Source organism: Suillus clintonianus (assembly GCF_016758775.1).
Source record: "Suillus clintonianus strain FC179 chromosome Unknown DEU56scaffold_150, whole genome shotgun sequence".
Lineage (NCBI taxonomy): Eukaryota > Fungi > Basidiomycota > Agaricomycetes > Boletales > Suillaceae > Suillus > Suillus clintonianus.
The window spans coordinates 16674-31408 of record NW_024539374.1 but is presented as its reverse complement, the minus strand read 5'-3'; the positions used below and the strand labels follow the sequence as shown (position 1 = coordinate 31408).

Genomic DNA, 14735 nt, shown 5'->3' with positions numbered 1-14735 from the left:
GTCTGCGAATCAGCCGGCCCATCGTCTCCAGACGGTCGATGGTCCCAATCGGATCATCTGACGGAGATCCAGGCTCAGTAAAATCGTCCATGCTCTGCGTCTTGTCTGCAAAGTCCGGCAGCTCGAAATCATAATGATTCCACGGACGGATGAGCAAGAATGTCTGCTGAATAGACCTTTCCGGCGAGAACTGAATCAGCCTGTCTTCCGTAGTTCTGTCGCGCATCATGAAGACCTTTTGCCTTGGTTTGATACGTGGAATGTGTCTCCTGTTCTTGACCAGGTCTCCGCATGACTTCTGTGACCAGAAATGCGATGCATGGCAAATGCGGTTTATCAAGACGGGTATGCAGGTTCAAAACCGACTCCATCGCCACAGTATGGCGCAGCGTGGAGACCGATATCTGTATTTCGTCTTTGGATAGAAATGGGAGCGGGTATGGTGGAAGTTTGTAGTAGGAAATGTCGGCTGGTAGACAACTATTGAAATCGGATGACTGTCCAACCCGGTCCAGGCCCCTATTGGAGGTAATGAAAGACAAATAGAGTAGTTGTGGTTGCAGAACAAAACGATATTATTAGTGCACGCACAGTGATGAAATTACATTGAACATACAGCATCGGAGTGTCTGGCTGTGCATGCGCAGAGGCAGTGGGGTAGAAACGAATCATTTCCACGCTATGGCACTGCAGCGTGGCCAAGAATCCAGGACAAGTAGTTACAAGAATTGGATGAATAGGCAGGAAACCTTGATGTAACTCACACACACCGCTTAAATTTCTGAAGTACACTCCTCGTCATCTGCTACTGACTGTCCATCTCTCTGTCTAGGCCAACGCGACATGTTGGTTGATTTGGTAGCATATTTCACTGTGAGAGGGCGACCGGCGCCATTGCGGACGATGAGAGGACACACAAAGTCAATATGGGCAGTCGCGTTTTTCAAAGACGGTCGACGAGTCGTCACTGGTTCATGCGATCGCACCTTGCGAATTTTGGACGTGCTGAAAGGGACATTGGTAGAAGGGCCATTCGAGGGACACAAGGGCTGGGTAAACTCGGTCGCCGTATCGCCAGACGACATGCGAATTGCGAGCGCTGGAGATGACAACACCATCATCATCTGGGACGTCAAGAGCAAGCAGAAGGTATTGAGTCGGTTGGTCAAGCATACAGGCTCGGTGTATTCGGTTTGCTTCTCCCCAGACGGTACTAGACTTGCCAGCGGGTCCTGTGATACAACGGTTGTTGTATGGGATGCGGAGACTAGCACTGTTCTCGCAACACTCCGAGGTCATCATGATTGGGTGTTGAGTGTTGCATTCAGCCCAGATGGGCTAAAATTAGCCTCCGGATCACGGGATCACACTATCCGGGTTTGGCGCACCGATAACGCCGAGCTTCTGCTCAAGATCAACGCTCACGAAGATTGGGTTAAAAGTGTTGTATGGTCGCCAGATGGCCACCAACTTGTCTCCGCATCTTTCGACAAAACCGTAAAGTTCTGGAACCCTTCTAAAGGAAACAAAATTGGCCAAGTTTGTGTTGGTCACACTAGCTACATCCACTCGCTGGCCATATCTTCTTCTGATGACTTCATTGTCACTGCTTCAGACGACAAGACTGTGCGGCTGTGGAGCACACAGTCACACCAGCAGATAGGACATGCACTCGAACACATTGCGGGAGTTGAGTCTGTCGCAATATCGCCTAATGGAGGACTGCTTGCCACTGGAGGGTCGGACGGGAAAGTTCGAATCTGGTCTATCAAGAACACACTGAAGCAACAAAAAGTAAAGAGACCAATTTCTGAGAAGCTCCTTACCAAAGCTACTGTAAGCGTATATTTCCATCCTCTCTTACATCGCGCCTCTAATAATATCTTTACCAGAATCCGCCATCATTAGCACCTCAATATATGAATGTGAATAATTTCTTACTGCAATAAAATTCTCCCTAATCATACTATATGAAGGATCTTGCCCACAGAGACATCCAGGTACACTCTTATCCATCATTTTTACTTTTCATAACTCACTTTGTTCTGCGCCATCACAGTCGTACGGTCACGAAACCGACAATGAGCCCCACGAGATTATACCCAATCATTTCCCGGACAAGCACGAAGCCTCTCGTAGTCACAAAAAACACGACGTGAGTTGTTTTCCTTCAATGCGTACACATCATGGAATGCAAGCATGCTTCTTGCAGATCCTCGCTATCAGCACAGCGGTTCGCAATGCTTGCATTACCGGAGACTTGCATACTGCTGAAGAACTGTTGACACAAGAAATAAATGCCGATCACCTCAATTACAACTCCTATGCCAATCGCTCAGTTGTAAGGGCGCGAAATTTGCAGTGGGACCATGCACTTCAAGATGCAGTTGAGGTAAGATTTACTGCTCATTATGGCTCTGTTAACGGTCCACCTAACTTGTTTGTGACATAGTCTATTGCCATCCAGCCCTCATTAATGGGCTTCATTTCTAAGGCCCTTGCCCTCTGCGGCAAGGAGAAGCTTTGGGATGCCATGGAAGCTTTCAATCTTGCTTTCACATTCTCGAAGAATGATCCCATGACCACCAATCTTTTACGATTGATCAAGGTACCCTCGGCGCCGTTTCTCACATTCAATTACGAGATCTAAAACTTTGTTCTTAGGCTATTGCGCTTTTTAATGCAAGTCTCCGCAATGAAGCAATGCGGGAAGTTCAAGATGTAGCCACCGCTTGTCAAGATTTAGACACACTTCCGTGCAGCATCGTCGACGTGAGCTTTTTGCCGGGCCATATGCGTCTTGTGCTGAGATGCATTTTACAGTCATATCTACACGTGCAGCAGGGAATGATTTGTTTCGAGGACGGACAGTACAGCAAAGCTGCCGAACAATTCACGACTGGTATCACCACTATCACTGGCATGTTCTTACGCGGAACACTGTTCGAACCCAGGTTGAAAACATTCACCGTGGTGCGTCGCCACGAAGCCACAACACCTTCACCAATTGATGATTTGCTCTGAATAGCTCTTCGGCTGGGAGCTGGATTCCTTATGGCAAACCGCCAATAGAAGACGGTGCGGTGCGTTCCTCCGAGCGGACAGATTGGTTGAAGCGGTTGAATCTCATCAATGTATGATGCTCATGATTGACGAGGCTGTAAAGAACAGCTGTTTCGAATGGTCTAGCAGTAAGTATTATAAGGGTTTGGATAACTTAAATATCAGTGCTCATTCTGGTATCGATTAGCCTTCAAGCAAGACTGCACATCACGATGCATCGTAAAGGGCGACGAGGCGCTTTATGCAAACAATTATGACAGGGCTATTGATCTGTACTCAGCCGGGATCAGGCTGGATTCCTCATGTTATTCCCTCTTTGCGCACCGCAGTAAGGCAAATTTGGTAGCAAACCTGTATGCGGAAGCCCTTCACGACGCGGAACAGGTGCGGGTGATATCCATGATTTATTTGCAATTATAGTGATTCCGGTAATATATAGGTCATCGAACTCACCCCTTCGTCTTATATTGGGTACGAACGGAAGCATGCAGTGCTTCATGGGATGCACCGCTACGATGAAGCAATAAAGGCCTTCAAAGTCATGCTCGCCAAGATATGTGATTCTCCAGACGCTCGAATTCGACGTGAGTGCCAACAAACCCATCCGTCAAGTAGAAAATAATGAACTATTTTTCCAGAGCTGCGTCTACAGTATGTCAGTCCGTCTGACGTAGACGATGCTATTCAAAGAGCCATCCATGCTCAGCTGGAAAATGCCCCACTTCGTCTACTCAACACCTTCACTGGGTGTTTATGCGATCGAGAGGCACAAATAAATGCCTTCATGGAAAGCACAGAGTATAAGAAGCTTATGTCTTCATTGATAGTGCATCCGTACCTCCCCATGGAACCCATTATAGACGCGGTGGCGACATACTTCGGTTGGGTCATGTTATCACATAGGTGGGAGAGGAAGGAGCCATTGCTGCACGACGTCCAGGACAAAGTCGTGTACGACTTGGATCCAGTCGGAACCATGGTGAAGCTGCAGACGTTCTGCAAGATTTCCCGTGATGCAGGGTATCGCTGGGCGTGGAGCGATACATGTTGCATTGACCAGAACAACAATGTTGAGCTCCAAGAATCAGTCAACTCCATGTTTGTCTGGTATCGCTATTCATCTCTCACGATCGTGTACCTGTCGGATGTTCCGCCTTTGTCGAAGTCTGGTGCACTGGCAAATAGCACTTGGAACACGCGAGGATGGACCGTTCAGGAATTCCTGGCTCCTAGTGTCGTTCTCTTCTATCAAAAAGATTGGACCTTATATCTCAACGACCTTTCTCCCAACCACAAGGAGTCTGCCACTATCATGCGCGAGTTGGAGGATTCAACAGGCATAAATGCCCGGGCCCTCGTTGCCTTCCGACCGGGGATGAGAGGCGCGCGAGAGAAACTCCAATGGGCGTCGGCGCGTGTCACCACGTTGCAGGAGGATATTGCATACTCATTGTTTGGCATCTTCGGCGTTCACCTACCTGTAATCTATGGCGAAAAGAAGCAAAACGCGCTGGGGCGGCTTTTACAGGAGATAATAGCTCATTCGGGCGACATCACTGCCCTTGACTGGGTCGGAAAATCATCCGTGTTCAATAGCTGTTTGCCAGCCGACATTTCGTCATACAAAGCTCCGCCTTGCACGCTGCCACGTTTACCTGAAGATGAGATCCGGACATTGGTCTCCTCGTTACGAAATGCTACGACCGTGGAGTCGGCTTCATCACTTTATACTCTCCTTGACAATCTCAGCGCTCCTCGTTTCATGACCTCCAGACTGCATCTACCTTGCCTTGCATTCCCCATCACAGAGGTCAAGCGGAGGCGTCGTCAAGACAGGGAGACATGTTTCACGTATGAAATCAAAGCAAACGGGCTTCAAGACCTGCTCATCACCACCGAAGACAGACTGATTCAATTCTCGCCGGCAAGGCCCACCCAGCAAACATTCTTGCTCGTCCGTCCGTGGGATCGGTATGACCTTGGGCTGCCTGACTTTGCAGACTGTACGCAGAGCGTGGATGGGTGGTCTGAATTTGAGGCTCCGTCAGACGAGTCACTCAACAGGAATTCTGGAGAAGATGGTCTGATGGATTCCGAGTCTCGAGCGTTGAGGTTGGTGGTTCACCTCGGACAGCCCTTTGGTGCACTTTTTCTAGCGCACCAGCGTGGTGGGGAATACAAGAGAATCGCGTCGGATCATAATATCATTTCTCGGGTTAAGGACATTGCTTCTGTTCATGACATGATGGACGTCAGGACGCTAGAGATATTGTAGCTGTATCCATTCCAAAGGACGGAGATCTCTACATATTTTATTTTAGAAAGTCTGTATGTGGTATTAAGTATGCTGACTTAGCACAGGATCGACCACGATCGTTTCTCCCACAACAGGTTGTCCGAGCAGCAATATATTTTGCGGAAGAAAATGGCGTACTTCGTCATGATTTCAATGACTCCAAACTATACGCACACCACTAGGGCACAAGCACATTAATATCCATAACGGAGCTACACAAGTCTATCATGATCGTATGACGGATCTTCACACATGAGACGACGGTGATGACAATTTTTCATCAACTATCGCCCGAGGTCACTTTTGATGGGTCGCAGCCACGGCTCCAAGCTTCAGGATCTACATAAACAAAACCATTCAACTCCTCGAACCCATGGAGGTGTGGGCCGAGAACTTGAACAACCCCCTGAGTCCTGACATTCGTTGTGCAATTTTTCCGCATGGCATCCTATTTTCCACTGTGATCATACCTATAGAACCAAAGTGCGGCAGGCCTAGACATGATTCAGGTATGTGTCCAGACACATTGATGCATACTCATGCGCTACCAACCTCTTTCACTCCTTGATATCGCCCAAATGGATCTGTCTCAGCATGGATTTGCATTCCTTTCCACTTGTGAGACCGTGGCCGGTAAGTGATGCTCCTTGCGGCTGGCCAACAATCTTGCAAAAAATATTTGCGGGCTGCCCGAGCATTGCACCGAGCGGTCCAAGCGTTGGCTTGTGACAAGGACATGCCCCTGGACCAGGGCATCGTGTTCATCTTGGTGTTTGATACTCATATAATGTGACTTCAAAAAGTATTTCCAGTATGTCATCTTCGCATGGGTACTGATGGTAATTGGATATTTATGACTGGATTGGTGGCGAGATAGGAGCAACGTAGTGCATGATTGACAACGAGCTAAATCATCGAGAGGTGCGACGGGGGAGATTTCTACGTGCGTGAACGTTCAAGTTCAGGAGGAAAGCGTTTTTCGGCAATTGCCGGTTCAATACGTGTCTATAGTCTAATTACGTGGAACCAAGTAGTACTGCTCATTGTTCAAAAAACCAAATTCATAGTCTTGTTGTTCGATGCCCTTTGCCCGGTTTTGCTGCTGATATCTGGTCTTCGCCATGCCTTGTCTTTCGCTTAGAAAGGCGGTTACACTCTTCGTTCTCTTTGCTGCTATTCTCGAGACTTCATTGGCATCGATACTAGCAGTTGACTATGGGTCAGACTGGATTAAGGCTTCGCTCATGAAGCCCGGCGTGCCCTTCGACGTGCTGCTGAACAAAGACTCGAAGCGGAAGATACAGTCCTCAGTCGCATGGAAGAAAGACGAAAGATTGTTTGGGTCTGACGCGGCGAATATCGTGAGTGTCGTTCCCCACAACATTTTGCGCTTGGTCTGACAGGACACAGGCCTCCCGGTTCCCTCAAGACTCATTCTCTTCCCTGAAATACCTACAAGGCGCACCATTCAACTCAGATATCGTTACATATTTCACCTCCATATCTACCGCTCAAATTTCTGAGACCGACCGCCAAACCGTTGCGCTGAAACAAAGTGATGGAACGGAATGGAGCACAGAGGAGCTTGTTGCGATGCAGCTATCATATATCAAGAAGCTTGCAGAGGATTTAGCGGGCGAGCCGGTGAACGAGGTCATCCTCACCGTTCCACCGTACTTCTCCCAGCTCGAACGCGACTCGATTACAGACGCAATAGAAATTGCGGGACTCAAAACACTGGCATTGATTAACGACGGCACGGCTGTAGCAATAAACTACGCTATGACGAGGTCCTTTTCGACCACTCCCGAATACCATGTCATCTACGACGCTGGCGCATCTTCGACACGTGCCACTGTGGTTTCGTTCGCTGCGGCTGAGGATTCCAAGACGAAGGCGTCATTCACTCAGATCAACGTTCTGGGCGTTGGACATGACCGAAATACAGGCGGCACAGAGCTAGACTTGAGGCTACGGGATATTTTGATAGACAGTTTTATGTCAAAGCACCGGCGAGACATCAGAAAGGACAAGCGCGGCATGGCTAAGCTTTGGAAGGAGGCTGGACGTGTCAAGGCTATCCTCAGTGCCAACTCAGACGCAACATCGACAGTAAGCAAGCCGGCTCAACATAATGCGTGGTTTTGATGCCCACGGTTTCCAGGTGGAGAGCGTTGCATTTGATATTGACTTCAAGACCAAGGTTGCTCGCGCGGAATTTGAGAACGCTTGTAAAGACCTCCATTCGCGTTTTGCAAGGCCCATATATGATGCACTTTCGAACGCCGAGCTTTCATTAGTGCGCATGCCCTTTTGAATCATTTTTGAAATATTGTCTAAATCACGTACAGGAAAATATCTCATCTGTTATCTTGACAGGCGGCAATTCACGCACGCCTATGGTCCAGGCCGCTGTAAAATCAGCTGTTGGCGAGTAAGCATCCCGTTTTATCTTTCTGGCCAATTGTAGTTTTCATGTTTTTATTAGAGATCGCATCGCACTCAATGTCAATGCCGATGAGTCCGCCGTGCTTGGTGCAGCGCTTTATGGAGCTTCCCTCTCCCGTCAATTCAAGACCAAGGACATTCGTGTAACTGATGTCCTAATACACGACATCCAGGCATCCTACCTCGCATCTACTCCAGGCACGCGAACAATTCACACAGCAGTCTTGCCTGCTGGGTCGAAACATGGAGCGAGAAAAACTCTAACGTTCAAACGTAAAGAGGATTTCTCTCTGGTGCTGAACTATCCCAACGAAGTTATGTCGTGCGTGTTCCATGTATACATATGTTCAATTTTATTAACCTTGTTTGTTCCTAGTGGCTTCCCCCGTGAGATCCTCGAGGCGAAGATTGTCGGCATTCCCGAGGCCATTGATAACCTCACTGAACGCGGTGCAATCGATCCCGTGATCAAGGCGACTGTCGTGCTTTCCGAATCTGGCTTTGTGACCGTCAAAGACGCCGTAGCCTATGGGGAAATTAAAGACGACTCTATCACTGGTACGTATTTTCTATTTTTCCTATTCTTGATCATGAAGCTCGAATAGGGAAACTGAAAGGCCTATTTGGAGGTGGTGGCGACCAGGTACCATTAGAGACTGACGTTGATGGAGAGATCCCAAAGGACGAGAAGACGGATAAGAAGGACAAGGCCAAGAAGCCGTTTGTGAAGGACCAAAGTACCATTCCGCTTGAGATCGAAATTGTGTACAATTATCAGGGCCCACTGAGCCCTACGGCGAAACGGGCTGCCCGTGACCGGTATGTTTGCATTGTCTGTGCCCATGAGACTGATGGGTGTCATGTTGCAACAGTCTCAGGACATTAGACAACATGGAGATGTCGAAGCAACGTCGGGAAGAAGCACATAATACTCTCGAAGGATACCTGTATAAGCTACGGGATCTCTTGAATGACGGTCCAGAAACGCCATTCACGAAATGCTCTCAGCCATCTGAGAGGCAAGCACTCTCAAACAAACTCTCGGAGACTATTGCATGGCTGCATGACGAAGGAGACACTGCTGACACAGTGCGGCTATGGGAGAAGCGATCCCTTCTCGAGTAAGGGTTTTTCGGGGGGATAGGTCATTCAACCGCTTACTGTTTCTGGATAGGACTCTGGAGAAACCAATCGTGCACCGCTACAAGGAGATCGAGTCTTTCCCACAGGCACTGAATAACTCACAAAAGTGGAATTGGAGTACTAGATTATTCCTCACTCAAGCTCGGGAGAACGTTACGGCAGACGCCATCGCAGGGGTTCCTTCGAAGTGGTCATCACAGGAACTTGATGCGCTCGAGACAGCACTCAAAGAGCACGAAGCTTGGCTTCATGATGGCGTTGAGCGGCAAAAGAAGACGAAGATGAATGAAGACCCGGCGATAGAGACTAAGGAGATGCAGGAGCGAGCGAAGACATTGGAGCAGCACCTGCAAAGATTGGTGAGGAGAAAAGCACCCAAAGTCAAAAAGACGCCTGCGAAGTCTGGCGATGCCAGTGGATCGTCTGCTGGACCGACACAGACACCTGGAGATAAACAACCAGGACATGACGAATTGTAGATATGATTACTCATACCAGTTATTGATGGCATAGATGGAGTTTGCATCCTGTCTTAATTTCCACTGCGCAGTTATGGGCGTCTGCTGCGGGCTTGACATATTATTATGTGTGTTTGTCGGTGCTTGTCAAGGGCTAAAGTGGCCTATGATACAACCATCCGGTGGTACAGCTTCTTTCAACTTGTAGATATCTCAGCTCTCCTCCTTCCACCAAGAGTGTTAATCGCAGTTTGCCAATCTATCGGAATCCGACTTCTTTGTTCAAAATTGGTCGGCCGTGCCGTGTTCAGAACTCTCAATATCGGCTGTGACCCATGTCCAAGCGGAGCTACGATAGCAGTGCTCACGAGAAACGCATTTCCAAGTATCGTGTCAACGACGATGATTTATTCGAGTACGTATGCATCAGTCAACATCGTCCATCATGCGATTGATTGTCTTCGGATCTGTGACATAGATATGTCCTGCGTGTAGCGTGCGTACCCTTGCCCTACGTTCCAGCACCAACCTCACGTAATTTCTGTCATCTACAGTATCCTCAGCTATGTCATCCAGCCGAAAGTATCGAACCATCATGCTAACGCCTCCGAGGTAAAGGAGAAGGAACACCACTCAAAATTCTCAGGAGCCATATCCAACTCCATTGTTTCCATAGGTGACATATTCAAGGACATCAGGGATGGGTCGAAGAGCGTCAAGTTTCCAGAGAAACTCCTCAAAGTCTTGGAGCAGAGACTACAGAATATAGCAATGGGGAAAGACGCTGCGTCCGTGGCATAATTGCGCTGTGCTTTGGGACTATGTGCTGACGCCATGGTTGCAGGTATTCTGACCAATTAACAAGGCGGACTATGGCCGTTTTCTATGGGCAGTTCATGGGGGACCCTTTCAGGAGGCAGATGAAGGAGAACAGGAGCATAGAGGAATTGATCTTGATGTTTGCCTCACAAGCCACCAGTGTACTCAGGAAGGAGCCCACGCTCGCTGATGACGGGTGGAAGGTCGAGGTGAACAACCAAATTGCACTGTTCGTGAAGATGCTTCGGGATTGTCTGAAGGCTCTCAGCCATGTTTCGCCCGAGCTCAATTCACGACTGGATATGTATATTGCCAAGCTTGCACCAGCGCAGTCTTCGAATGATTCGGGGTACGACTCTGCATCGGTATCGCGCGATCGAGGAGATTCCATCAGCACACAATCGAGCGTCAGCCAGAACATTTCGGATATGCCCTTTGTGATGATTGTGGCACGCCTATTCAAGATTCCTGAGAGCGCCATGCAGAGCGAGGTGGATAGGATGCGGAAAACATGTACAGAGAAGGTAAGTTGTGTTCTCCCAGCAGATTTTGTCGCTGAACATCAGTAGGCTGCTGTTATAGACCTCAAGGTGAGATGACAGGTAAAAGGAAGAGTCGTGTGCTAAGCATGCGCATATAACAGACTTGCCTCAAGAATATTAACCTCGGCGCGCCATTCCCCGGTAGAAGGGAAGACTTCAGCAATGATACCGCGTGGAATCATTGGCGCACTCAAGAAACCTCAATTCTCTCGCAGCTCATGATGGCGATGATATCAATTAATCCCGAACTTGCCAAGTCCATGCCTTCGGGCAATGGTTCAATCTATCCCACATCGGGGGCTCGTCCAGGCTCGTTGTCCTCTACTCGTATCGACTCTCCTGGTGGGACGAAGCGACATACTTCGATTGGGAGCCGGCATTCGTTCCTCGGAGCCGCAGACGAAGGTGAGGAGAACCACAGCGATCAGGGGGACGACGACGATGAGATTCGTGTTGGCCACAATTTCACGTTCATTCCGCCAAATCCCAAGAAATTTTACAGGCGTCTCGTCGAATACTGTCTCGTCACGGATCTAGAGTTCATGTTCAGCGCCGAAGTGGACGATGCTGATGAAGTTCCCCTGAGTATTCTCAGTCCTCCTCATGTGGAACTTATAAACGAGTGTGCGATGCGTTGGCGCATAAACCATACGTATCGTGCGACATGTTTCTTGGATCAGATCAAGCAACTATATGAGCGTAGCGACGTTCCCATGGAGTGCATACCAGAGGCCTTGCAAGGCATCACGAAGGTACTTCAAGATCTCGAAATTGACAAGTGGCCCGTCCAGGATGTGCGTGGTTAATCCACATGATCTAACCCGTTGCTGAGTTTCTTGATAGTCAGAACTATTGGCATCCATCTATGGTGGACTTTACAACATCTTCCTCTCTTCTCTATATCACGCCATGGATGCCTTGCCAAACCTAAAAGTCAGCGCGATCCAACCATATCTCACTATTCTCGACCACGTACGGGAGAGTGGACTCGTCGAGCGTTTTGATGCAGATATCAGTGCCCGTTTGTCAGACTTGACAACTCGCATACAAGATGTGTCAGTCCAGTATTATCAAGAGAAGATGGCATCTTTGCAAGCAAGCCCCGGAGTCAACCGGGCGTTGCCATTATTGCTAATGACGGACGAGCTAGAGAAGGCAGCAAAACAGCTGGACAAGCGATTCGCAGATCCGCTTGTTGGGTATGACCTTGCACAAAGCTTGACTTCGGGATACTGATGTTGTGTGTTCAGAGGGGTCGATCTGGTCTCTCTTGTGGTGGAAGCCCAGGTTCCACTGTTCATAAACGAACTTCAGAATTCCTCGAAGCGGTTGTATGAATCGTCGATGAATGGTCCAACCCCAGACGTGCCTATACAAGATATATTTTCGCTCTACCGACGAACGAAAGCGTTGCTATCGATGTACAAGGCATTTGCTCCTAAGTGAGTGGTTTCATGGATCTACGGCGAAAATCTCATTGCTTGCAAGAGGACAACTGGAATTCGACCTTGGGCAGTTTTTCATGCCATATGTTCATCAATGGCTCATTGACACAGACAATAAGACTGGTCAGTGGGTGCAAGCTGTGAGTCTTATTCGCAGTCACTGAAACTAAGCTGAACAAGAGTTATCAGGCGGTGGCGGCAGACAAGGTTCGTGCTTTGTTTGTATTCTCCCATTTTCCATTGAAGGCTGCTTTAGTTCGAGGCAGAGAATACGGAAGGACATAGCGCGTCTATTGTTGATCTATTTGACTCTCTCCGTAGTCCAATAAATTTCTTGCAGGACCTCGAATGGTCAGATGAGTATCAGGAGGCGAGATTCTTCACCAGTCTCTCCAAGGTGCTGATTCAGTGCATTTTTGTCGTATGGCGTTTGCTGACGGTGCTATCCCTAGACGATATCTAAGGCAATCGAGCAATATTGTCGCTCCGTCGAAGAGCATTTCATGACAGAGATGTTCCCGCGACCAGCAGACCACCTGCAGCCGCAGAAGTCCTCTGCTTGGCTCGAAAGAGCTAAGTCGCTTGCAACGACAGGCGAGAAGAAAGTCGAACCATTCAATTTCCGCCCAGAATCTTGCGTCAAGCTGAACAACGTCGAAGCTGCGCGGAAGCTCCTTGACAACCTGTACAACCAGATGCAGGTAGACAAGGTTGCTGACACGATTGCTAATCACGGGCCGCCTGTTCCCGACAAGAACGAGCGGCAGCGATTCCTCTTTGCGGTGAAGATTGTTATGGCGGAGGACTTGGTACCGCTTGATACCAGTCCGTCTGCATTACTCGACACTTTCGTGACGCTCAGTGACGAGGCTGGGAATCGCCTTGTGAAGACGAGGACGATTTATGAGAGCTTGAACCCGCGTTGTAAGTCTCCGCCAAAACTTACGAGCATGACTCATTTATATGGTAAAAAGGGGAAGAGACTCATGACATATCAATCGACAAGCCTTTGTGGTTAATGTGCAGTATACGTGATCGCGCGCTCGTGGGTCATCATGACGTTGTTGGCCGGTCCTTCATATGTCTCAACCCCAAGGAGTTCGGTGACTTCTTAACCCATGATGTATGGCTGAACCTTGAGAACACCAACCATGGCCACCAAGGGAGGATACTTCTTCGAATCAGTATGGAAGGGGAGAAGGATGACGTGCAGTTCTACTTTGGCCGAGCTTTCCGATTCCTGAAGCGGAGTGAGGGAGACATGATGCGAATATTCATCGACAAAGTAAGTCAACTGTGATGCTTGAGCTCTTAGTCTAAGTCTCATTGGTCGCTAGATGTCGCCATATATACGACAGTCACTGTCTCGACCTATCCTCAAAACCTTGATCAAAGCCGGGTCTCTGGGGCTGGATTACAACAAGGCACTCGGAAATGTCACAGCGCTTTATCGCTCAGCACTGGGCTCCAACGCCAGTGAGGTGCAGGTACCTCTTCCTCACAACGAGAAACCTCGCGTTCGGCCCGAGGAACTCACTGACGTAGAGATCGAGCGCGCGATCTCTCCTCTGTTCGATTATTTTGACGACAACCTTCATATTCTCAACACCTATCTTAGCGAGACTGCAAAAGATATGGTAATGATGAGGGTCTGGAAGGAGATTCTAGTCGTAATAGAGGGTCTGCTCATACCGCCGTTGTCTAAGCTTTCGAGTGACATGAAACCGCTGAGTGACAAAGAGGTAGATATTGTTTTCAAGTGGCTGAAGGTGCGTGTAGCCCTTTTGTGTACGTACATCCCTGATGGCTTAAAACTAGTTCCTCCGTGACTATTTCTATGCGGAAGGCGAAGGCGTTCCGCTGGAAAAGCTACAGAACCAGAAATATCGGGATGTTGTCTCCATTCGCTTGTACTATGACTGGCATACGTACGCGATCTCGTTTCATGTACTGGTAACAACGCTTCATTTTTTCTTGCAGGGATACTCTCATGGAAGAGTGCGTGCGTGCCATGCAGCAAAGCTTGCGTGAAGCTGTTCCTGTCAAGAAGCGCGTGAAGAGCGTCTATAATCAGCGGAATCTGGGAACCATCAAGGAGCGCAAGAAGGTAAAGAAAGAGGAGAAGGAAGTGTCAAACGGTGAAACTATTATGAGAATCCTTCGCATGAGGTATGTATCACACGTCCCTATGTGCAAAGTTCAAGGTTCTGACCGAGGTATATAGACCAAACACACAAGAGTTCATCGCTCAGCAGCTTGAAATGATGACAACTGTGCAAGCGGAGCGCGAACGCACACAAGCTGATAAACAGCAGCGAAGATCTCAACGACCGCGGCAGGCGGAAATTCCTGAAGTTCCGCCACTGCCCTCCGCTGTCTCGTAGCCTTTGTGTATCACAAACCATATACCCTGCAGGCCCTTTGTGCCATCTGTCGACGTATCTCAATATCTCAAGATGGGATGATGTACTTACTTGTGTGCCCAAGAACTGAATTTTATTACAGACTCTCTAGTGCATGG

The 14735-nt window shown here is 48.6% G+C and overlaps 2 protein-coding genes across 2 annotated transcripts; both read left to right on the top strand.

Moving 5' to 3' along the window:
* Positions 1-6480: 6480 nt before the first annotated feature.
* DEU56DRAFT_747959 (Hsp70 protein-domain-containing protein) lies at positions 6481-9429 on the top strand (the record flags this gene model as incomplete). Its single annotated transcript, XM_041349313.1, has 9 exons — positions 6481-6720; positions 6770-7471; positions 7524-7658; positions 7711-7793; positions 7848-8129; positions 8184-8365; positions 8413-8626; positions 8680-8928; positions 8982-9429. 9 exons carry the CDS (start codon positions 6481-6483, stop codon positions 9427-9429), a joined length of 2535 nt encoding a protein of 844 aa, XP_041202042.1.
* A 314-nt stretch (positions 9430-9743) lies between these two features.
* On the top strand, positions 9744-14598 carry DEU56DRAFT_918973 (uncharacterized protein; the record flags this gene model as incomplete). Its single annotated transcript, XM_041358201.1, has 17 exons — positions 9744-9823; positions 9887-9904; positions 9963-10196; positions 10253-10751; positions 10797-10817; positions 10871-11563; positions 11613-11968; positions 12020-12211; positions 12258-12354; positions 12404-12421; positions 12471-12611; positions 12667-13138; positions 13189-13499; positions 13552-13983; positions 14033-14142; positions 14195-14383; positions 14439-14598. 17 exons carry the CDS (start codon positions 9744-9746, stop codon positions 14596-14598), a joined length of 4023 nt encoding a protein of 1340 aa, XP_041202041.1.
* Positions 14599-14735: the final 137 nt, after the last annotated feature.